Source organism: Typopeltis vanoorti, chromosome 11, assembly GCF_054136105.1.
Source record: "Typopeltis vanoorti isolate ZY-2024b chromosome 11, IOZ_Tvanoo_1.0, whole genome shotgun sequence".
NCBI lineage: Eukaryota > Metazoa > Arthropoda > Arachnida > Uropygi > Thelyphonidae > Typopeltis > Typopeltis vanoorti.
Genome location: NC_143559.1, coordinates 27464025 through 27490504, shown reverse-complemented (window position 1 = coordinate 27490504; position 26480 = coordinate 27464025). Strand labels below are relative to the sequence as shown.

General features: G+C 35.5%; 1 protein-coding gene across 2 annotated transcripts in view; it reads right to left on the bottom strand.

The window, feature by feature from the left end:
- Positions 1-7282: 7282 nt before the first annotated feature.
- The window catches only part of LOC150101397 (transmembrane protein 179-like), a 42724-nt gene continuing 23526 nt past the window's right edge, over positions 7283-26480 (bottom strand). For both annotated transcript variants that reach the window (XM_090400761.1, XM_090400762.1), the window contains exons 2-5: positions 24650-24790; positions 17626-17704; positions 13195-13324; positions 7283-7564 (exon numbers count right to left, since the gene is read on the bottom strand). In XM_090400761.1, the coding sequence (XP_090256887.1) occupies positions 7542-7564; positions 13195-13324; positions 17626-17704; positions 24650-24790 (373 nt within the window). In that variant the 3' untranslated portion in view covers positions 7283-7541. The remainder of the gene's footprint in view (positions 7565-13194; positions 13325-17625; positions 17705-24649; positions 24791-26480) is intronic.

The window sequence follows — 26480 nt, the reverse complement described above, 5'->3', positions numbered from 1 at the left end:
TCTCCAATTTATGCAATAGTATTCCATCCTGTATTCTGTCAAAAGCCTTTGCAAAATCCAAAAGCATAATGGTGTATCTATTCCACTTGTCTAACTCAGTGGTATCATTATCATAGAACATGAGCATGTTGCTAAAACATGACCTTCTTTTAGTTAACCCGTGCTGTAGAGATTCTCTGTTAATCCATTTTTGAATGCGAGTCCAAACCAACTTTTCAAAAATCTTCACTACCACTCCTGAGATACTGATTGATCGGAAGTTGGGATTGCCATACATTCTTTCCACTCCTGTAGAATCGTCTCTGTTCTGAGACTCATATTATATAGCCTGTTCAAGGAAATAGCTGGACATTCTTTTAGCATCTGTGCTGATATCCCATCAGTTCCTAAGGCAGAATTCTTATTCAGTTTGTGCAACAGCTCTAGTACTTCCTCCTTATCTAAATGAGCTTCCTCGTATGATAAAGAGATAGTGGAGAGTTCAATGTTGCATATTCCAGGTTGATAGCTTTTAGCAAAATGGCTGCTCATTAGTTGAACAGTCACTTCTGCATCAGTTACTCGCATACCATCTGCATTCACTAAAGTTATTCTTTCAAATTCATGCTTTCTTTTAAATGCAGCATAACGATAGAATTCTTTGGATTCTCTTTAACAGTTTCTTTTCATACTCGGACTTAACTTTCTGACAATACTTGTGACTGTTCTGGCCTGCTGATTATGACTGACGTGATATTCCATCCACATAATCTTTTTCTTAAGAATCACTTGCTTAATTAGATTAGACATCCATTTCAATCATACTCTATTTATTCTTCGAACTCATTCTGACACATTCTGTCTTCCCACGCACTGTCTATATCCTTCCCGTCCAATAACTGATATCATGGCACAAAACCCAGCAAGCCCTTTAGGTGGCCATAATTTCTTGCTTTGTAGTCAGCATGTAACATTTTCTGAATGGAGCATTCATAAACTTAGCCACTTCCCAAGTGAGTGCCGCATGATCACTATCACCAACCAGAGGCAGAATAGTTAGGTCTTTAAGTGAAACCCCCCTCTGACACTATAATCAGATCTAACACTGTTTCACCTGGAGTTCCTTCTGTCACATGCTGCTTGAGGATGTTATCTCGCAACAGCTCAATAAATTCAGTTTCATTCTTCTCATGTGATTTCATAGCTACCCATTCGGATAATTAAAGTCCCCCATTATGATTGTTCTTTTCGCACCGATCATATTTATTTCTTAATGTATTTCTGCGTCACTAGTAGCCGATCCACCCCATTGTGTATGTAATCTTGTTAGATTCCATCTCACACCAGATGGCTTCAGACTCATCCATATGAAAAATTGTTACTAGTATTGCAGTCATAGTTCTCAACTGGATTCAAGACATTTGATATCATCAATAACATGCCCTCCTCCCCTCCTCTCCTATCCTCTCTATCCTTCCTAAAAATAATGTACTCTTTGCACTCGATATCAGTTAGTACGTCTGTTTCTGATAGCCAGGTCTCACTAATTCCTACAATATGAGGTCCCAATATATTAACCAAGGCAACAGACTGTACTTCTTTGTTTCTGATACTCCTAGGATTCGTGTACAGATGTAATAAATTACCTGCATGCTCTTTTGCATACACTAGTTAAAATAATAAACAAATGAAATCCCTTGATGTCTTTTATTTCCAAAAGGAGAATAGGCAGAACGCTTTTAGTCCTGACTATTATAATACGCATGTAATTGGCCTCCACCCTTAGTTCATGGTCAGTTGGGCTAATGAGTAACGATATCTAGACCTAGAGGTGATCAAGTATATTGCAGCGAATGTCATCATATTGTTTCCCCTGACTCAACTGATATTAATGTTATGTTTGAAATAATGTGAGTGCTATACGAGAATTTTTTTTTTTTTTTTGATAAATAATAAGGGGAAAATTACTTACTAACATTAAAAATCAAGTAACTCGGGAACTAGTTGAAAACAGACCTAGAAAAGTTGCTCTAGTTACATGGATTAGTACGCATCAGGAATTTATTCCCGTGGGAATAAATTGCTCGTCACTTAAGAATGTCACTATGAAGAGTGGCACTTTTCAATGATTTTGAAATAATCAAAAGAGAAATATAACTGTTTACGTGAAAACAGGCGGATTTCCGAAATATCGAATAATAAATTGTATTCATTTATAAAATAAATAAATTTCCACAGAGCTATACAAACATTTGCCTAGATATCATACCTACGCAAATCCACTGGTGGTCAAATCTAAACGCATAAATCGCATAATTGAACTGCACTACAAGAAAATTATAAAAATTATTTTAGAAGAAATACACTTCTCAACAAAATTAACAGAAGGAACAGATTTCATGAATACAGTAAACCCTCCATTTAACGGACAAAATTTTCGGTCCGTATGTCACATGTGAAAATTAACACCTGGTTAATTTTAAAATGCTTTTAACCAAGATTTGCTTATAATTAAATTAGCAGGCTATTTTTCTGTTATTAATTTCACTGGCACACTACCCTACAGGTGCCCACGTGCGTAAGCTACGGATGCTGAGAGAATTTTATTTTATTAGTAAAAAAAAAAAGCTTTATTCGATAGTTTTAATTTGTTAAGTTGATCTCAAAAAACTAAAAATTTTCTGTAAAATTCTTTATTTGAGAATATTTGTCTTGATTGAATTAAAATTTTGCTAGTTAGTAAGTAAAAGAAAATATAAAGCTTTTTTAGTTATGATTTTTTGAATGAAAGAAACTTAATTATTATTTCTTTTCAGATTATACAAATTTGAGATATTAAAAATATTTAAATAAATTGCTCTCAAGCAAGAAAAGACGTTCTAGTCAAAATAAATAAAACCCCAATGCTGATTCAATGTACAAACATAAGTCCGTAACTCAGAAGTGGAAACTTAAATCCGAGAGAGAATCGAAAGCATCGCGAGGTCGTCAATTCATAACCAAATTTTTCAAATCGGAAAACAAAAAAGGACATAGTTCGAAGATTGCGGTTACAAGGCTACAACAATGGCGCAAATATGCGTGTAAAAATAAGCCGCGTAAAAACTCTAATTTTACAAAAGAACAACTGCGCCTTATTCTCTCCCTGCGGAGTACATTCACTAAATCGCGTCGGAGTCAATGCTGCCAAAATCAACCCAGATGTTATAACGTTTTTTGGGAATATAAAGAGCTTCTACTCTTTCTTTGCTCACAGTCCTGCACTCTGGGAAGTACTGAAAAAACACATACCACTATCTCTTTAAAGTAATTCAGAAACAAGGTAGTGTGAAAGAATTCAAGCTGTGCACCAATTTGTTAAACATTATCCTTGTGTACTTGCTACATTAGATGTCATTCTCGGAGAGATGTATACAGAATTAACTCCTTCAACACTGAACACAATTAAAGTCTTGAAAAAATATTTCAGATCTTATAAAGGTATGCTAATGACAATGTTTTGGCACAAAATATTAGCAAATATTGACAATAAGAACATTATTATACAATGTAAAGGAATATTTCTTGAGGTCGAGTCCGCACTGATAAGAGAATTAGTGCAAGAGATACAACACTTGCTCGACTCGTGGGAAAGTGTTGTCCAAGAAGCAGAAGTAGTTGCTGAAGCAATCGGTGTGCAACTTTACTTTTGCGAAAATCGAGAAACTACTGTAGAACCTGAACAAGATTTCAAAATTTTCCTAATTTATCCAGTATTGGATTTCATTATGAATTATTTAAAAACAAGGTTTGAAGCAACTGATAATATATGTGAATTATTCTCACCTATTTTAAATTTCCGCAACTTGGACGATGGTCAGCTTATCGCAAAAGCAGCAAAACTTGCGCATATGTATGAAAAAGATCTGTCAGAAGAGTTACTGAATAAAATTCTTCATCTTAAAAGTATTCATAAGATAGTTTTTGGCATAGAAACAAGTCTGGTGAGACTTTCGAACGCAATTTATGACAAAAACCTGCAAGGTATATCGAAAATGATTTGGCTAAACGAGTTGATTTTATTGACATTATTGATAAATTTGCGTCCACAAAAGCTACAAATATACTTTGAAGTAATTTTGAATATTATTATTAGTTTGCATTATGTAGATATTGATAGGTTTTTTAAATAAATATTACTTTTGTGTTATCATTTAAACTAATTGATCCTAAACCCTGCAGACTGTGTAGCAATGCATTGTCCTTAACCTCAGCGACAGATAGGGGTTCGCCAAAAATCCTGGCCTGGGGGCCTGCTTCAGGATGTGGGGGCCAAGACCTACCAAGCACCTCAACATCGAACATTAACTTCACATTAACTTATCTAAAAGTGTGTATAAAACAATTTTTTTGTTATTACAGTGCTAATATTGATAAAATTGCAGTATAATGTTACAGATATTTTTATTTTAAAAAATTCGCGATTTAACATCTACAAGTCGAAAAAATCCTTTCTGGATTTCTTACTATACCGTCATATTTTGTCTTTCTTCCGACCCTTACTGATGATATTTTTGGAATACGATTTTTTTTTTTTTTTTTTTTTTTTTGCTGATGGTTTATACGTGCCACTGGATTTTCTCTTACTTTCAGTAATTTGACTGAAAGTATCTTAATGTAGAGTTTGATTTTCTTTGAGATTGATAATGGTCTAATTTTCTTCACAAGCCAGGTCCCTTGAAATAGAATGGCCATCATGCCGCGCGAAACCCACAGCTGCAAGATAGTAAAGGAGACCACAGGATCCAACAAGATAGACTATTTTGAAAAATAGAATAATTAAATAAAACATTGCATTTTCTTTTATTTTCAATAAAACGATTAACTCTTTCATTTATGTTTGAATACAAACTTGAAAAGAGCGTTTTCGCAGTGAAAATGTTTAGCCAATACCTGCCACTGAGAAAACTGTATCCATATATTTTACAACAATATTCATCAACTGTTCAAGGAATGACATATATAAATCTTTTCTCAGAAGAGTTGATTTTTGATTATTCAGTGATTCTCACACTACAAACAAATTACAAGGGGGGGGGAGATATCTTCAGTATATTTACAGAGAATAACAAAGAATTATGCAGTCGAAGCATTGTTCTGTTTCTGCGTCCGTATTTATAGCTTATAATTTTGTATTATAGGTGTTCTGCGGATGGATGACATAAAAAAACAAATAAATAAATGCCGATTACCTCTGTTCACCATAATTACAACTTGTTTCTATAACATTTTGTTTTGTTTATTATCATTCTAAGTATGCAATCATTTTCCAGGCAACTTGTTAAAGTTACCTGAAACAGATTTTTATCTCATTATGTTTCTCTAATCTTGTAAATAACTTCGTTAAATATTAACAAACTGAGGAAATTTGATAATTCTTTATAAAGATTGGCAAAAGAAACGAAAAAAAAAAAAAAACTGAAGAGACAAAAATCCAATGTAAAGTTGAACATATACTTTAAAGAAGTCCTCGAGATCTTAAAATTCTAGAACGTTTTCAGCTTTCGAAGGGAACCTGGAATTATACGCACTTGGCAGAGTAGGCTACAAACTCTATCTTTACAAAATCTCTATCTTTCACAGCTGTGCAGCAATAAGTATAGGGTGGCCATAAATTAACTTTCCCTCTTTGGAGGTATCTGTAGCTAAAACTAATACAAAATGAGACCATATTTTAAATTGAGACTTTCGAAGGCATGGGGATATGAATTCCGCGAAAAAAAAATATTTAGTACCAAAAGTCGCCGATATAGGAAATTTTGGCGCTGGCGGAGCCGAAAGCGGTCAGATATTTGCAGTAAACGCAGATAAAAAGGATTATACAAATTTTACTGTGCGTACGTGACAATAGCGCCACCAATTCCACTTAAAAAGGGATTGGGAACGTTCAGGCAGTTATTCGAATGACTGACGAATTGTGCTCATTATACGTCCTACCTTGCCTCAGCGTGCTTTACTTGTTAAGTTGTTTTACCTTAAACAGTGCAATGCCGTAGCGGCCCTTTGGGAATTTAGAAGGCTTCATAAGCTGTGTACAGGTCCTATGTCAGCCGAGAGCTATGATTAAGAAGTTTGAAGAAACTGGATCACTAGCAGTTAGACCTGGAAGAGGACGGAAAGCAGTGCAAGAAGAGACAGTAACAGACGTTACTGATGAATAAAACATTATTTCCTGTGAGTTCAATCACTGCATTAATTTCTCTCTCTCTCAAATTGCTGTTTTAGTTTAATTATTATTATTCTTATTATCATTGTAAGGTGCCACATATCCAGCTGGAATAAGTGACGCGACTGTCGCTTACACCGTCGAAATGTTATTATTTCATTTTATCTGCCTTTAATGTAATTATCCGCTTGTTTTCGGCTCCGCCAGCGCCAAAATTTCCCCTTTACGGCGACTTTTGGTATTAAATCTTTTTTTTTTTTTTTTTCCGGAAATCATTTCCCCATGCCTCCAAAAGTCTCAATATAAAATTTGGTCTCATTCCGTTTATTGGTTTTAGCTACAGATGCCTCCAAAGAGGAAAGTTATTTTATGGCCACCATGTACAATATACCGGCTCTGAAGTGTGTGTATCAGAAAAAATTGGCATCATCATGATCATAAGTTTATATTCATATCATGACACTATGGTAATTTTACCGGTTCGTTCCTTATTAATAAAACTATTTTTTGAAATTTCAGGCATGTATGACAAATTTTCCATACAGTGGACGAAAGACAGAGGGATTATTTTAAAGCAACTGGAAAGAAAACGTGAAGAGGTAAGGTATAAGTAAATAACAGTTATAACAAAAGGAAAAGAATCGTGTATATCTCAAATCAAGATTTCAAGCTGGGTACTAATTTGAATTTGAATCCTGTCTTAAAACTTTTGTTTTAAGAAAGGATATTCCGTTCTGTTTTGAGACAGAACGGAAGCCAACTTTCCAGTAATTAATGAAGCTTTATATTAATAGAACGTTGGCATCCTAGCTCATTTGGTTTCGAAGAAAACTTTTGGCTTGAAAGATCTCAGTTCGAATCCTGTTTAGAACAATTAAAAACTCAGATAATTTATAAAACTGATTTTATTGATGTTGCAACTAAAGTACCATATACCCATCGCTAAGGAAGATTTAATTTGCATGGATAGTTTACTGAATATGATTTTTTAAAATAGACTCGGGAATCATTTGATAAATATTGCTTGCTTGCTTCAATGTGTTATTAATATATCGTGGAGATCTTTTGAATCTTCAAAGCCATCGAATTTATTTATTATTTTATTTTTTTTTTGTACATTTTGTTTTGAGTATTCAGTATCATCTTAAAACAGGACAGTATTATTTAATCAAAGAGAAATACAAAAATTTTGTGGTAACACTATAAAAATTCCTCTTTATGCTTACAATAAAAATCATTTGTTCCATTTCGGAACTTATAAAAGTAAATACAGTTTATAAATATTTCGGTTATGAAATAAGTTCTTTGTTCCATGTCTTCATTGAGGTTATCATCATGGTGATATTGATCAGAATCTTCAGTGACGTGATGACTGAGGATCTAAGCCAATAAATAAATAAATGAATAAATATTTTAATTGGAAAATACTATCAAGGTATACATTTTTGGTCGTTTTTATAGATAGAAATACACTTTTATTAATACAGACCAGTATTTTACAAATAAACATTTATTAAAACCTACCAGTTTCGCCAGCAAACTGTCTGGCTTTTTCAAGGTATTACGGAGATATGAAAGTAAATGCAAATTAAAAGGAACATAAAAAACGTTGTAAACCAAACTAGTATCTATGGTTACACGTTTCGCGTGACAAAGATAACCATAGATACTAGTTTGGTTTACAACGTTTTTTATGTTCCTTTTAATTTGCATTTACTTTCATATCTCCGTAATACCTTGAAAAAGCCAGACAGTTTGCTGGCGAAACTGGTAGGTTTTAATAAATGTTTATTTGTAAAATACTGGTCTATATTAATAAAAGTGTATTTCTATGGAAAATACTATCTTTAATTTTAAAGATTTAAGTTATAAAAAATGTCAAAATATTTATAAAAATTACATCTCTCTCTCTCTCTCTCTCTCTCTCTCCTCAAAATGACTTTTAAGCAATAACCTATAACAGTGGTGCACCCAGTGGGGGGGGGGGGGGGGGGGGAAGGGACTCTGGCATCCCTCAAAGAAAAAGGAAAAAAAACTAGAAAATTTTCCAAAAATCTTTCCTAATTAAAATTCATTTTTTAAAAATTTATGTTGTGTCGTGTCTTCTATTTCTATACTACTTATGAAGTAGCGGTCACATAAGGTAAGAATGCCCTGTAACTCTAGGGAATCACGGCCGCTATGAACACAAGACGAACGAAGTAATGCTCGGGCGGACCGAGCGCTAAAAAATATTTTTATCCGTTCAACTCGGCTCCCCCCAAGATTAAATCCTGAGTACGCCACTGTCCTATAATAAAATGAGAATCGACTTCTCTCTCCTTTGTCAGGATGGTAATAATTTACTTTTAGTATTTCACGTAACTTTCTCCTAAATTAAACTGCATCCTATAGTATAAATAATCTGCTTAACATACTCTTTCATGTAGGTAGGAAATAAAAGTACAATAGATCATCAAAAAGTACTTTTTGATGATCTATTGCTTTTTAATCACCAAAGAGAGTCGACGCAACTGTTTCAAGTCTGACTTAGAAACTGGTGGGCAGTCAGCACCAACTTTAGTCATCAGGAAGTTCAGTTAATGGTGCTAACGATTCAGAGATTTGGGTAAGAATTCTTCCCAGTGTTCAAGTAGAAAACTGTCCTTACCTTACTTACACCAAATATCGACTAACTTGGAACAAGAACAGTATTTTCTAAAACTTGCTCTATTCGGTGACTATAATCAAATCTGTAACGGTAGGAACTATTTTAACCCGCATTACCATTTAGAAATAGGAGAAGAAGCCGGCTTTCACTTTATTTATTCGTGTGGGGTTTCCCCCGTTCCTCAACCACCCCTTAGAATTGGTTGAGCCCTCCTAATGAGGGATTAAGTACTATAACTTATGACTGTGCCTGTGTGTACAAGGGGCCGGTTTGCCTGCTTGCAGGATGAAAAACTCTAGAATCTTTTGACTATGGCTGAGAAAGATCCTTACGCTCCTCACGTCGTCGACAGGAATCGAGCCTAGGACACTTCTTACCCATGCAGCCTCCACAATAACAGTAGCAGCTCTTTTAGTCAATACCATCCTTTGGAAATATGGAAGGAAGCCAGCCTCCACTGTTCTCAAAAGCACAGAAGCTGAGCCCATGCTAATCAATGGTTTTAGGGCCATCAGGGTCCGGCAGGCAATTCATAATCTAAACACTTAAAATATCTGACATAGTGTGAATTCAACTGTCCATTTTTCTAATATGCAAGGTTAAAATGCTGAGTTTCCAGTAATAAACATTTCCTAACCTAAAAAAAAAGAAAAACTGCACTTGGTGACTATTAAACCTACAGCAGTTTTCCCTTCGATAGAATAGCATTATGGTAATACCAGTAACGTTGCTACATAGCTATGCACCTTTATCCTCTATAATTCGTCTAATGCTCTAAGAACTATGTACCCCTAGCTTTTGGAAATCAGTGAGCAACTGGTCTCTACCCTCTCTTAGCTGTATATTAGATGAACACATGGCTACCGACGATATTAAATCCATCAGTTTCAGTGTATACCGAAGTATTGTCGCCATCTCGTGATTTTTGAACAGTGTTAAATTTGCAGTCCACTTTTCTGCGTTTCGGCTAAAAAATACCAATTTATGGGAGAAAAACCCTACTTGCCTGAGCCAAAGGGCGACTAATTCAGGAACCAATATATAATAAGGATAATTCGAAATTTTATTCTTAAAATCTGTTGTTTTTTATGAAGGAAGCAGAATTTCCGGTAATTGTAGAAGAATAGATAAATATTTGAGATTTTTATACGATGCAGTTCCCAATAGGTCTTAACGGCACATCTTTATGCAATTTAGGAAAGCCATATAGTCTAAGAGCAGAAGCATGATGAAATTTCAGCCTCTGTATTCTCTGAAGGAATTCTCTGAATTCCTTCGCATATGTCTCGATTTTCAGACGAATTCTACAGTTATATGCAGTGGTGAACTATAATTTTTTCTCAAATTTGCGAGCTCCTTGTTTACTTTTTTATTTTTTCAAAAAAAAAATTTTTTTTTGAAACATATTAAGCATCAAACTCATACCGTAACCTAACAAAAATTAGTCTATTCGGCAGCGTATTGATTATTTGGAATTATTGTTTCAACTCCGCTATAACGAATTCGCGAAAGTTTGAAAATAAAATAAGCGCATGCGCTATCTTTACCCTTCTCCCTTCTGGTAGCCAATCGTATGGTAAAACCAGTCGTATGATAGCCAATCAAATGTTTTATAAAAGATTATAAAAGATTTCATTCTTATTATATTTTGATAGTTAAAAAATGTTTTTCTTGTGTAATATAAATTAACACAGTTGATTGCGTGCAAATATTTCATGTTTAGATCATGAAAGATTTGTTTAAAAATTATAGCCCTTAGAGATTGATTGTCCTCTCATACTTTTTGATTGGAATTTGTACACAAGCTGTATTAATAAAAGTTTTTGTGTGAAATACGGCTTTTTTTTCTCTAATTCGAGCCCTTTGTTAAAATTTCCATAGCTCACCACTGGTTATATGCATGCATGTATGTATTTTTATACCCACCTTGTAATAAGGGCGACACTAATCGTCGCTACACGTGCAGTTTCCTGTAATAAGGATGAAATTAATCGTGTTTATATTTTTAAAATAAAGTATTGTTTTTGAAATAAGAAAATAATTTAGTCACCTGAAAGTAATTCCCATATTTAGACCCTGTGGGAACATTACGTTATATATATATATATATATATATATATATATATATATATATATATATATATATATATATATATATATATATATATATATATATATATAAAAGTTTATTTCTAGCATTTTTTTTTTTTTTTTTTGGAGACTTGAGTTAGTGGTTCAGTCTCCACCGGTAGCCAATCATAGATAGCTTGCCCATGACTATCACTAATTATAATTAGTGATAGTCATAGTTTTTACCGTTTATAAACGGTAACCGATGAAGAGACACGTGCTGCCATTTCTTGGTACCTAACCCTAACAGAATGTGTTACTGTCTGAAATAATGTGGATACTACGGTCGATTTTCTTGAGTTTATGGGAGGAAAAAACAAGTTTCCCAGAGGAAAAACCTGCTTGCCTGTGCCACAGATCAACTAACTCGGGAACCTGTTAAAGAAAGGCTTTAAAAAAGTTCCTCCAGACTTGAAATAGCTAGATAGTGTTAAAAGGCATCACCTATCCCCTATAAGGGAATAAAAGCAGTTAGCTTATTATTATTGTTATAGTTTTATATTTTTTACATATTTGCGACTTTTTTACCTTCACGACTAAGTTACTTGTATATAGAAGCTAATGACTTCATATTAATTGCCTTAGTAACTGCCATCCACTTTACAAATTATTATAATTCCTGATACCTCCAAGGAGTCCGAAGACTCATCGCGGGAGAACACCTACAACTGTCTCAGCCACTACACCGAGCCTCTACGAATCATATCCGTCAACGTCAACCGCCCAGCTCCACCACCACAACTAGCATTTTTTGTTTGTAAATTGCGTGTGTTCTGAAGGGCCGATTTGTCTGTATGCGGGATGAAAAATCCCGAGTTTCCGGGAAAAAAAAACCCTGCTATCTCCGTATGAGATCGGCTAACCTTCGATTGAAATCGTCCAGATAAAGATTCCTCCCGTCAACGAGAATCGAACTTAGGCCTATCCAATCGAAGGGCGCAATGTACCGTCGTTCTTCCAATTGCGCTACGGAGGCGCTAATGGATTAACAATTTCAACTCTGATGATTCAATGAGTTTCAGATGTCTCCATGAATGGATTATCCAAGGATTCTCTACTTTTGCCTATATTCTAACTGCTATTCATGAATAACCTTCTCCCACTAACCTCAAATTCTGCCCATAGCTTTACTGATGACCGCACATTCCATTTCTATTTTTCATTTGAGAAACCTTGCAGTATTCAAATTCACCAAGTTAAAGATCTTCCGTAACACCAGTGAGTTAAACATTAATCGCCTTGACTTATTGTAGTATGGCCCATATTGGGATTGAGTTGTTTTGAATGACTGCTAAAGAAACTAAGCCTATGAAGTCAGTGTATTATGGCTATAAATTGCACATGTTCTATTGGATGGATGGCCTGTTTTGCGAGATAAAAACCACAATTTCAGAGAGAACATTCATATCATCTCGTTGAAAGCCCTTAAAAAGGTTACTCGCGTGGTAGGGATTCGATTCTTGGTCTTTCCAAACAAGGCATCGTCATTATAGACAGATACAGAGACTCAGTGCAGCAAGGACAACTTCTAAATTTAAATGTTATTGAAACACGGTTCTTGAAAAACCAGTTATTGAAAAAGAAAAATCGCAATTAACCTGCCCTTATTTTGGACGATTTTAGATATCTCATCTTGGATTGACTTAAAACTACCTTTTTCTGCATGAGTACATCACATCCATAACCTCCACAGCTCCAAAATGTATGTTATTTTCTTAGATTTTTTTCTCATTTGGGGTGGAGCACTAAAAAAAAAAAAAATCTTTACACATCTCGAACTGGAAAGGGGCAGTTCGATTGAATGACAACTCCTTTCCCAACATATTATTCCAGTTGCTTTTTCATCGAGACGTTCTACTTTCTTCTTGAGCCTTTTCTACAGATATTTTCATAAACACTCATCTGGCTATTAAAATGGCTACCACCATTTTTCTAATTTTCCTTAATACTATAAATAAAGAATCAATTATTGGTTATCATCCATTCACTCTCCAGCTTCAAACATACCGAATCGACTTCTCGTCGTCATCTTTCATTTCGTTAGAGGTATGAGGAAGGCTGTTCTTTACTCGTTTCATTGGAAATGCCCTTATCAATTCCTCGATCCCTTGACTGATGCAAACCCAGGTCTTTTCAATCATGACACATGTTTTCTTTAGAAAGGATAATTCGCGATGCTTTAGTTCAATTATTTTAAATACACCGATATTTCATAATAAGATTCGCTTACCTAATGGAGACAAAGAGGTCTCTGTTCCTGGTGCTGCTTGATAGACATTAAAATCAGATCCTGTACAAATTCGGACTAAAGTCAGAAAAGTAGCTAAACACCAACCAGTAGTAGCTATCCAGGTGGAAAGCTAAAAATAAATAAATAAAATGATAATAAATATAATTGTTTTTCTTTTTTTTTCGTCCCAATGATATGTTTATATTCCAAATATTGTGAAATATCAGTACACTGACATTCATATTATAAATAATTTCTGGGTATTTCTGTGGAAAATAGACTTAGGATAAACCTGCCATGGAAAATGAGATAGGTTTCTTGAATTTAGTCAAACTGAGTAATCCAGTAGTCATTTTCCATACAGTAAGGAAACTAGAATGGATCCACCAAAGACGTTTTGTGGATACTCACTTATTTACTCTCAAGTAAAGCACGACTTAACGGTTCTTTCCTCATTAAGAGAAATCTACATCTTTTCCACAGTATGATAATCAAAATTAGTTTGCCAAAGAAGCTCATCCTTTTCAAGTGCGTTTCGTAAAATCTGTTAAATGCATTCGCCATATGCACGTTGTTATTTTTGCACTCTGGTCGGGTGAAGTTTATTAAAGGTGGGCATTTGGAATCCTTACAAAATGTTCTAGCTTTTCAATATTTGTTAAAATCGGACCTTTTACAACGGCAAAACATATCGAAGTTAGTTAGGCAATAACGCGATTCTGGATTATTGGAATTAAATAAAATTTGAATTTCTCACGTGATTTCAGTTATATTATTATTACTACTATTACCAGATATTAATATAAATATTTTGTGCTAGGAGAAGGGCATTAATGCCCTTCTCGTAGCATATTATTGTAATTTCTCTGCAGTATAGTAATTTCGTCGTTTAATTAGTTTTAAGTTCCGGACTGCTTGATGAGATATTTTTTTCGTTATAACTCCTTTTAAAAAGTAAAGAAATCCCCTAGTGCTTTTTTTTTTCTTTACTTTCCAATGGGAGCAGGTGGACCTCTTAGAGCCCTAATTTTTGGAAACTGATAAAGCAGACTACCGACATTAGAAAAATTGTAGGTGAGAGCAGGGCCACCGAGAGGGCGTGACATCTGAGACTTTTGTCACAGGCTCGGCATCCAAAAGGGCCCGACCGTCGGTCCCGGACGTGTCACATAACTGTGTTTATAACGCATGGTTTTAATTCTCGTAATAATGCAACAATGATCAAGGATAATGGCATATCGAGAATGATACTGTGTTTTATTTTAGACAGACGCTACACTCTTTAGCTCGCCGTGAGTGTCCGGAAGACACTGATTCTCTCGGCAAGGATCGCTGTAGTTATAGGGGGCGACGACGTCAATATGCGTTCGTGAAAGGTTGTAGTCAGCTGCGTTAGCGATAGCTAGTAATTGCATTCACAGTAATGTTCCCTGCCAGAACGCTTCGTTCTTGTTAGTATTTTGATAGACGAAGGTTTTGTGATTGTTTGCTACCAATAGAACTGACATGACCTGACAATGAAAATTGATTATGACAATATGATTAAAGATTTCGCTAACCATAAAGTGAGGAAGTGGATGAGGCAGATGAGGCCATAAAAATTTAAAAATTCTCTTTTTATTTAATGTTTGTATTTTGTATGGTATGCAATATATCGAATTTTGAATTTATTGCACTTTTTTAAATAAATGTTTAATGTTATGTATGACTTTTTTTTATTAAACAAAAGTGATGCACTTTTTTAAGTGGGGCCCGGACCACAGACTTTTCACGGGCCCGAAAATTTCTCTCGGCGGCCCTGGGTGAGAGTACAGACAACCATCGCTATTTTGGGTTCCTAATGTTAACCATTTAGAGCTGGAAACAAAAATTTGATCTGACTGAGTTTCTGGGGGAAGACGGAGAATCTGCTAGCCTGTACTTCAGCGGCTAGAATTAATCCCATAACAATCTTTCTTTTGACCATTATGCATAATGAAATTGTAATAAATACAAAGCTACTAACAAATGGCGACTATGAGGATCAGAGGAGTACCAGTAGTGTCCAGCACCTGTGTGCAAAACTTTAGTTGGCGCCCCTATACCCCTTCCCCCAATAAAAATCACTTTATAAAAACGTATCACTGAGTAAAAATGAAATACGAATTATATTAATTATAAATTAATTGAACAAAAAGCAGAAATTACAAAAACAAATGTATAAAAAACAATAAAATACAAGAAGGGTACAAAAACAACAAAATAATTTGGGGAAAAAATAAAGTAAATAAATAATAAAATAAATAAATAATAGTAACTTACAAGTATATAAAATAGGAACATATTAAACATTATTGGATAAAGAAATAGTTAAATAAATATTTAAACAGAAAGAAAAATCACTTGGGGAATTGAACTTTTCTAGTTTTCATTAATGAAAATTCTCGAATAATATCATGTATATCAAGTTGCTCCAAAATATCTGACTCTGTTGATATAATGGCAAGATTTGAAAGTCTGTCTTGTACCATTGTGAAGCTCAAGTAGATTTTAATAATTTTAAGTTTAGAAAAGGACCGTTCCGCAGATGCTACAGATACCAGTAATGACAAAAGAATCCGAAGAGCAATTGTAAAGTTTGGATAAACTGTGATTAAGTCGTTTGAATAAATATACTGAATTATCTGATATATATATGGTTTTTAAAATTAGAAATAAATGGTTGACAGTGTAAAATTTCTTCGCATAAATCGTCTGCGTCAATGTCTGAATGATTCTCGTGTGTTAATTTTGGTCGTAACTTTTTACAACAAGATAATAAATATTCTTTATTTTGTGAAGTACTTAAAAAATACAAAAACTGAAATGAATTCATATGTTATTTTAATAAACTAAATCTTTCCTGCAAAGATTGTAATGGGATCTATTATGCAGAGAAAAAAAATTACTTTAAATGAAATTTCAGAGAAAAAAAAATACTTTAAATGAAATTTCAAGATCTACTATATTTTCATGTTCGTAATCAAATTATGTTGTCTTTTTACGTCGCCTTAGTGGTCTACTACTACAAAATACAGATTCTGCGTCAAACTTTGCTGCAATTAATTTTGAGCTTTCTATAATTTCTTTGAAAGTTTCATCAGACCTATTTTGATTTAGATCATTCAATGCATCTAAAGCAAGTTGGAGATTCATAGATGAAGACTTAAGTATTTTACTGACAAAATTCACTTTATTTAAAATATCATATGAAATCTTTGGCGCCTTTACTATCCTGGCGCCTGTGTGCTTCTCACACATTGCACATATGGCCGGCGCGCCCCTGATGAGGATGCGTGCAAGGCACATTCGACTGTGAGGATACTTCGACATGCTCAAATGTGGAGTACTTTTAACACTCATACGACTCTTATGTAACATTCTCTCAAAAACTGCTTAAATATTAAACTGGGATGAAGAATTTTTTTTATATCAGTTTGGTGCATTTCGATACTTTGGACAGTTTCTGCAGAGGAACTTGAAAAAGTTCCCACCTTTTGCACTTACTGAGGTCATCTCACTACTTCTTTCCCAGTGCTTTTAAATGACCAGCAATAATTCGCTATCCCTCACTGTAATACTCCTGAGCATCCTAGTACATAATTACAGTATTTTATTTTGCAAAAACCTTGGCTATTTTCCAAATATCACTCCATTTCCAACTGATAATACTAAAGTAATCCAATCGACTTATTTTTCTTATAGCTCAGCATCCTGTCTTAAATCTACTCGAGACATCAATAAAAAATAAATAAATAAAATAAAAAGCATGTATTTTCAGAAATGATTTAAATTTAAACAAAAGAAATAAAATCTTGCATGCTTCGAAAAGATAGCGTCTCCGCTGATCAACCATTAAGATGCAGTTTGAATCCCACTTTGGCATGCAGGTCCTGACTGCAGCAAATGCGGGAACTAACTGGGATAATTTGGAAATTGTTCCTAATTTAACATAATTAATTAATATCAGGAATACGTGCTAACTTTTACCAAAAAAAAAAAAAAAAGAGAGAAAAGAAAGAAACTAATTATATTTTTTTCCCCTTTTCTGATCATCAAAATTTTCCAAAATTTTATCAACTTTTATCTCAATCGGCTTCAAGCCAGCCCTGTTTGCGAAGGCTTTAAGTGATAGGTGATTTTCGTCGTTCATTGCAAAACCACTACCACTCTGCTTATTTTAGGTATTGAGTAGTTCAAAAAGGTTCTCTGTCTCTCTCTCTCTCTCGCACGCGCGCACACACACACACACACACACACACACACACACACACACACACACACACACACACACACACACACACACACACACACACACACACACACACAATTTATATATATATAATGTGTGTGTGCTTTAGAAAATCACTTAATTCATTAACTGCATCATACTAATATTAACCATACAATTACCTGTGCCCCTAGCTGTACATCATTAAAACCAGAAAGTTGTGGATAATTCTCCCATTCCATAGACTGTGCAACACGACAGCTGTAAGAACAAAAAATAGACATTATTATTAATCTGCTTAACGAGAAATAAATGTTAGGTAGAAGATTATAACTAGATCAATCATTGTAGTAATAAATGCATGTATTGGAAAATTAATACTGAATTATGTAATTTCAACATGTAGAAATTTCCAATTTAATACTGTATACTGATCATAATGTCTTAGTAGTGTGAAGTAATAACACTGCCCTTGACTGCACGAAGGAAGACTTGGTTTCAAATCTAGCTAGGGACTGGAAGACATTTTTCTAAGCATTTTTCGACCGGTTCCCAAGTTAGTCGATCTCTGGCACGAGCAAGCGGGTTTTTTCTCATAGAAACTCGGGTTTTTCTTCCCATAAACTGAAGAAAATTGACCGTAGAACCCACATTTTTCAGAAATTAAATACATCGTGTTAGGGTTAGAGACCACGAGATAGCGGCACTTGTTCAGGCCATCTCTTCACTGCATGCTGCTTAATTAGTGATAGCCTTGGGCCAGCTATCTCTGATTGGCTACCAGTGGAGATTGAACTGCCCACTCAGTCTCCAAAAGTTAGATAGGGCTAAAACGGCCTCGGCTACTCCCTATACGGTAATAAAAAGGCGTTAGCTGATTTTTATAATAATAATAATTTACTAAGCAACTGAATCGAAGCTGTCATACAGAAGCTAACCAGAATTTTCGTGACCATATTCGATTTCACATGTTATGAATTAATATCACAAATAGGATGAGAAGAACCTTTATCGGGCTCTTACCTCCGGCTACCTCGTACGAGGTAGCCGGTCTCGTACAGGATAGTACGGTTTCCCCCCGCCCGGATACTCGGGGTTTTTTTGGCCCTCAACTAGACAACCGACCAGAACACATGCAATTTACAGACAAAACACCCTCACAACCACTGTATCTTCATTATCTAATTATATTCCCTTGCATATTAATTATCTAATTAAAAATACAACACACTGTATGAACGCTGATTTCAGGAAATGGTTCATCTCGTCAGTTCAATGTTGGAAACTTATTCTAAGGGCAACCCAAATCATCAGATATAACTGTACACTTCTTATTCCTTAAAAAGGGATAAGAAGTTATTCTTATCCCAGAAAATCCAGATGAACTTATAAAAAGAAAAGAAAAGAAAAGAAAAGCAACCATAATTGAACTCTGATTTTCAATATTTTTGCAATACCAAATCTTCCTTTCAAGTTATCCCAGCTCAAAGTGGAAACTATTACAATTCGAATTTCACATGGCGATTCAAGATTTACAGTGTAAGTCAAACTACGATAACGCATGATCGTATCACAAGCACGTTTGGATTCCGCTTGAAAAGTTTATCTAAAAAAGAAAAATCTGCTAATGCCTCATTACGTTCCATAAAGCGAGGCGGTTTTAGTCCTATCTACCTTTTGAAGACTGCGGGGCAGTCAATCTCCACCGTAGCAAATTAGAGACAACTGGCCCAAGACTATCACTAATTATACACGCGATTTTTCTGTTCATTAAGGTACAAAGAGAAAAATCGCGATAACTCGGAAGGGGGGGGGTACACATGGGAAAGTCAAGCATATTATGTAAAAAATGAGACTGAATTTAGTTATCGTATGCAAAGGAGTTGCGTTTTCAGTAGTATATGCAATGAGCCATGGCATAAAAGCGGGCGTTTTGTTGTGCTATTTCATTTTCCATTTCTGGAGTGAGAACAAAACATTTTGTGATAGCAAAATTCTTGGATTTGGCTGCAAGACATAACTTAACCGATGAATTTAGCTGACAAGCATCATAAGACGAAGTAAGCCAAAGAGCAGCCAGAGGGTTGCGAGTCGTTTCGTGGTTCACAAACCGTGGAACCGATTCCAACAGTCACAAACAGCATCCTAGGTATATAGTGAAGGAAGTCATTGGCTACAACCGCAGTGGGTGACCGATATCTCCGATTATCTGCTCGCCAAAACAGAAGTATTACTCCGAATCAGCTATGACTGACTTCGAGTCGGCTACAGGAACATTGTTATCAGCTTCCACTGTGCAGAAAGCTTCACGAAGGTGCTCTGCACATGCTAGCCCATGCCTCTATCCCAAGCAGGAGAGAACGTTTGAAATGGGCTGGGCTCCATCCAACTAGACCCAAGATCAACACGGGTAGATATTATTATGTACAAACGAGTCCCGATTTGCTCTACTGGAGAGAACCAGTGACACATTATCATTCTTCTAATATATATCCGTGAAAGTGGCACGTATGGTGCATTTAGTGTGATGGTTATGGAACGCATCTTGCTAGATGGACGCACCGACCTGTATGTGCTTCCTAACGGAACCATAAGAGCTGCAACTTACAACGTCCTGAATCCCTATGTTCGTCTGAATGTTCGTGCGATAGAGAAGACATTTATCCTACGATACAATACTGATCGTCCTCATCGAGCGAAGCTCGTGGACCAATATCTTCAAGAACAAGCTATCGTAAGTATGGACTGGATAGCCAGATCCCCTAATTTAATGTTATTGAACATGTTTGGAATGCACTAGGTAGACGTGTTGCTGCTCTCATACTCCCCCTCCTCCACAGACCTTTGAGGGACTTAGGAGAGCTTTGCAGAAGCAATGGTGGATTTTTCCAAGTGGCTTCCTGGACACATTATAAAAGTATGAAACATCGCTGTGAGGGCTGTTTTGCAATGAGTGGTAACCACCTTCCTTATTGAGCCACTCTGGAAATTCACTTTGACTTCTTGTTTTTGATCATTGTCTTCATGCCATTTGTTACTGAATTAAATTATTTATTTATAGTTTTTGTGGGTGTTTATTTCGCATTTCATATCGTACATTTTTTCTCCGAATTGCATAAAATTTCATCATACAGTTTTGAGTTCTCGAGATTTTTCACTTTGTTCATTATTTATGGAAATCAGTGTATTTACCTTCATTCTTGTCTTGAAGATATCATTTTCAGATTTCTCTTATGTGTTACTTTAAGCTCAAATATTAAGAATATGAAGAGAAAAACAGCCGTATAGAATTCAGAATTTTCTGTTAGTTTATAAGCTTAGATATTGAGAATGAAGGCAAAGAAAGTAGTGCTGAGCTTCTTTTTCACATTTTTTTTTTATCAATCACAGATTGAAAATACATATCACGAAAATTAATGATGTTTTTGTTTGAATTGAAATAAACACATTGCTATTATTTGAAAATATAAAATAAAAGCATACTTATAAATGCAGTACTTGTCGATTCTAGTCATTGACTAGAGTAGGGGTTTTCAACTTTTTCCAGTGGTGTACCACTATATTTAATTCAGAATATTAGATGTACCAGTAAGCAAATTTATTCTGGAAAAGCGTGATTTGTTGGTCCGAGTGGAAACATAAGCATTTCTCTACAACACTAGTGATTTATTTAGTTATTTATTATTTTGTTCAGATATTTATTGGAGAAACAGATAATCTTTGAATCTATTCCACGGATTGTTCTGTAAAATGTGCAATATTTAAAAATTAAAATAATAATGAGTGAATACATAAACAAATTTTGACAAACACATATTCCTGATAATGGTATTCCAGTTCTCAAATAAACTTACAATCAGTACAAGCTATAAATATAACATATTTTTAATTACAGAACTCACATTCTTGTTTCAGTGTGAAGGTTGTGCTTGTTTAGCTAAACACAGCTTTTTAATGTCTGGTTTCAATTCACTTAATTTGAATCTTAAATCAGGTTCAACATTCAACTTATTCCTGTAGTTTTTGATGTAAATGAGAGAAGAAAACCTACATTCACAAAGGTGAGTAATTGCAAACAATTCCCAACAGACATTTTACAGCTTTTTCTGAGATCATTGGATATTCATTTCTTCATGCCAACCAGAAATCTGTTAAATCCATCCTCTTGATCGTTTGCCTGAGACTTCCGTCGCAGGAGAGCTCGATCACTTCATCTTTCTCGACAGGAGTTAACATTTCTGGTAAGGTGTCATCGATGGAAAACGGCTCTCTAATCCAAAATTCTGAAGCCAGGTTTTAAGGGAAGTAGTCCTTGAAATCTGTGATTAGACTACCAAAATGCTTTTTTATATTCACTGCCAGTTCACTATGAAGAAGAATTTCATTCTCAGTTAAGTAAGCATCCAACAATGGAAAGGAACACATGTTGCCAGTATTGATTTCTTTAATGATGAAGCCAAGTTTTTTCCCTAAGAGACGCAGTTTTATCCTGTACCAAGAATAAGGAAGTACGCGCACCCTGCAAGCTCGTGTTCAGCTGATTGAGGTGGCAAAATAAATCTGCCAGGTAAGCCAACCGGGCAAGCCACATTTCATCAGCGAAATAATTGAAGTCTGAGTCTGAGGATTTGTCAGAACGAAAAATCTGCAGTTCTGAACGAAGTTCAAACTGACGGCTCAATACATTTCCCCTCGACAGCCACCTAACTTCGGTGTATTCATAAAATGGAAAATAGCCGTGAATTCATAGCACTGGACTTAATGAAGTTAACAATTCTCACATTTTCATTTGAAACTGTCTTCAGAGCAACAGGCATATTTCTTGCGGCTAAAGCCTCGCGATGAATGCTATAATGTAAATATTTTGCTTGTGGAGCTACTTCTTTAATTTTTGCAACAACGCCATTGTGTTTCCCAACTGTTGCACCTGCTCCATCAGAACAAAGACCAGCACATTTATTCCATTCTATATCATTCATTTTCATAAATTGGTCTAATTTCGAAAATATTTCATTTGAGGTTGTTCGAGCAGGCAGTGATTCACAAAACAAGAACTCTTCCTTCACTGTTTTCCCATCTATAAATCTTATATACGTAAGAAGATGGGCGATGCTGGTAATGTCAGTAGTTTCATCCAATTGTATGGGAAAATATTTACTAGCCTGAACTTTTTCCATTAACTTCTCCTTAACATTTGAAGACAAATCTGAAATTCTTCATGATACGGTCTCATTGGATAATGGAATCATTTCAAGTTGTTTTGCTGCCTTTCTCCCCAAAATTATTATAACCATATCTGTAGCTGCTGGTAATATTAATGACTCTCCGATCATGTGAGGTTTTCCTGCCTTAGCTATTCTTAAACTGACTTCATAAGATGCCTCCAGAACCTTCGTGTTAAATTCTGAAAATGACGATATTTATTTTTTCCTTGCTGACAAATCGGACAATTTTCCCTGGAAATATTCCAAAGGTTTGTATTATAAATCGCCGTGTTTGGTTTCAAAATGACGTTTAAGAAGGGAAGGCTTCATCGAATGTTTTGATAGCGTTTCATAACAAATCACACATTGGGAACAGGTGCGGTTTCTTTTCCAAAATATGTGAAACCATATGATAAATAACTAAGATTATATTTACGTTGTGCTGTACGGGGGCTTTTTGTTGCATTCTTGTACAACGATGTCCTCCGTCGGTTGGTTAGGACTCGAAGTAGTGGCTTCTGGAAGAGAAGAATTATTTCCCCCGCTTACACTCATTTCTCCCTTCGATCTTTTTGAGGACCCGCTCGTGAACCACTTATTCATGTTCCGGTTTCTATCCTCTGGCACAAACTACATATAAATATGACAATTTCACAAATAAAATCTCGCATTCAAAGACAATAATCTAACACCACTACTTTCTTAACTGTAACTGCGGCTCGTGGCTAAACAAACTACAACGGACAAACTGTTTCCCATTGCAGTCCGATCAAATACATTCGAGTTTCTTTCTATCATTGTCATTTGATTAATACTAATTAAGCTCAAATTGAACTTCCGTATTATTTTTGTATATTATTAAATTTATATTTTTGTACTAAATTTATATTTAGTACAAAAGTTTTAATGATAATGTAAAATTTAATTGTTTTAATTTAGTTGCATGAAATATTTTAAGTAGAGCTGTTAAATATTTGTGCTCACGTACCACCAGTGGTACGCGTACCATAGGTTGAGAATCCCTGAACTGTTTCTGGTTCTTTATTTATCAGTTTCAGAGTTAGTTGATCGCTAACACAGGTGAGTAGTGTTTTCTCTTCAGGAAACTTGAATTTTCAACTCTGCATCACAGAAGAATCGACTGTAAACTGCATATTATCGATAAAATCATCGATAGCCATGATTTTAGAAAGAGGATTTATTTTATTTTATTTTATTTTATTCGATAAAATACATTTCATCATATACAGTATATATAAACTTATATATATGGCCAACAACCAGATATTAGCAATATATGTTCAGTGAAAAAAAAAAAAAAAAAATAATAATATAATAAAATAAATGTTCTGTTCTACCATTCATTTCAGACATAACTGCCAAATGTTTGCATGTATTATTATTATTACTAAGGAAAATGTTTTGATTGTAGTAAATAATAAATATAAAAAATTACTTAATGGCATCCTATAAAAAGTCACTACATATTTCAATTAGACATTTCAAACTCATCACAACTGGAAATCCATCGAAAATTACATTTTTTTTCCCACAGAGAGGAAACAAAGAGTGCTTTTTTCAAACTCAGCTGACTTGTCTTTTATATTTAATATAATAAACCAGCGTTAAATAACAAATATATGTGTGGCCTGGATATATTGATGACCACTGTACACATCTTCGCACAGAAAAGGATTTCATTGACCAGAGCGGTAGCATCATCCTTCTTGCCAATGGCTTGTAGTTTCATGTTTAGTCTTTGGAGTATGGTTTCTTATCTGACCCTTATTTAAGTAATCATCCTTGATAATAAATGTGCTAGGTTTCCAGTCCTTCGTGAATGGCACAATAAATAAATACATTTATTTCCAAATGGCATTGCTGAGAATCGGCACAGTGGGAATCTGTCTATATAATTATTTTTTAAAAAAAAGTTCTATACTGTTACTAATAGTTTAGCATTATGTATAAAAACATTATTACTCTTTAAGAAATTACTCACCTACGAAGTGAAGTTGTTTCAAAACGAGAGCAGAAAGCTAAGTATCCAGCTGTCAGAAGATTTCCATCTATGAACATAACTATGGTCAGCATAAAATTAAAAGCAGCTGCAGGTGGGACAATACGCCAGGGATTTTGCAAACTGGAATACAGTATGATACAGATTCATTTAAAGAAACAAACAGGTTTTTTAATTCGTCAAAATATTCGTAAAAGTATATTACTGAATATAAGTCGCAATCGACGTATACTCTCTGATCAAAAATATCCGGACGCCTTCTCATTCCAACTCTCACTTTAATATGAACGGTATTAATATGGACTTGGTCCACCCTTTGCTGCTATAAGTCTTCAATTTTCTAGGCTTTCCACTAGATTTTGATATGCTCTTGCGTAATTCTCTTCCATTCTTCCATAAGAACATTAATGAGGTAGGTCATCGATGTCAGGCTATTCGGCTTGACTCGCAATCGGCGTTTCAGTTCATCACACAGGTGTTCGTTACGGATGAGATCAAGGACTATGTGGAGGCCAGTCAAGTTCTAAAGGACCTGCGCCGAACAGCTGCCACAAAGTTGGAAGCACAGAACTATCTAGAATGTCATTATAGGCGGCAGCGTTAAGAGGATTTATTTTATTTATCCCGTCACTGGAACTAGGGGAGCTTAGCCTGAACTATTAAGCTCCAGATCATGGTGCCTCCTCCACCAAACTTCATAGTTGGCAAAATACATTCGAGAAAGAAGCATTCTCTTGCCATTTACCAAACCCAGACTCGTCCCTCGGGCTGCCAGAAGGTGAAGCGTGATGAAAACGCGTCTCCAAGGTCCAGAGTCAAATGACGGCGAACTTTACATCACTTCACCAGACGCTTGGCATTGCCTTGCTTGTGAGGCTTGTGAGCGACTGCGCTGCAATGTAAATCCATGTTCTTCAGTTCCCGACGAACAGTTGCTGGCGTTGCTTGCAGGGGCATTTCGGAAGTTGGTGGCGAGTGTTTCAACAAAGTACAGGCGATTTTTTCCAGTCACGCGCTTTAGCAGTGAGCCGTCCCGTTCTGTGCTTTTATGTGGCCTATCAGGTCGAAGTTGTGCTGTTGTTGCTCCTAGGTGTTTCCACTTAACATTACTTACAGTTCACTGGGGCAGCAGTAGCAGGCCAGAAATGATTTCTGAACTGATGTGTTAGAAAAGTGGCATCCTGTGACAGAGCCACGTCGAGAGTCACTGATTTCCCACCCACGAAAAGTTTTCGTAAACCTATAGGGATTCATATTGTGTGTGTGTGTGTGTGTGTGTGTGTGTGTGTGTGTGTGTGTGTGTGTGTGTGTGTGTGTGTGTGTGTGTGTGTGTGTGTGTGTGTGTGTGTGTGTGTGAAAAAGAAAAAAAAGGTTAAGAAACCCTGCTCTACACACTAAATATGGAACTTTTCTAGAGGCGATGAAATTCATCTCCCATCTAAAGACAATCACAAAAACCATGTTGTCCACGACGGGATTCGAACCACTAGCTTGTTGGCTGTAGAGCGAATTCACTTTGCGCTCGACCAACCAGGCGGCACTGTTCATCTATTTAGACTGCAAGCCGTGTGCTTCTTTTTATACTGTGGGTGCCATAGTTGTGATCTACAGGGGCAGGCCAAGGGTATTTTCCGCCCGGGTGCAAACTTTTATCGACCGCCCCTAGTACTGCATTGTATAATCCAATAATTAGATATTAGCTACATAAAATGCCGCCCTATCAATGTTGCCGCCCAGGTGCGGTGCACCCCTCGCATCCTCAGTTTGGCGCGGCCCTGGTGATCTATATAGCCATATGCACTACTACGAAGGG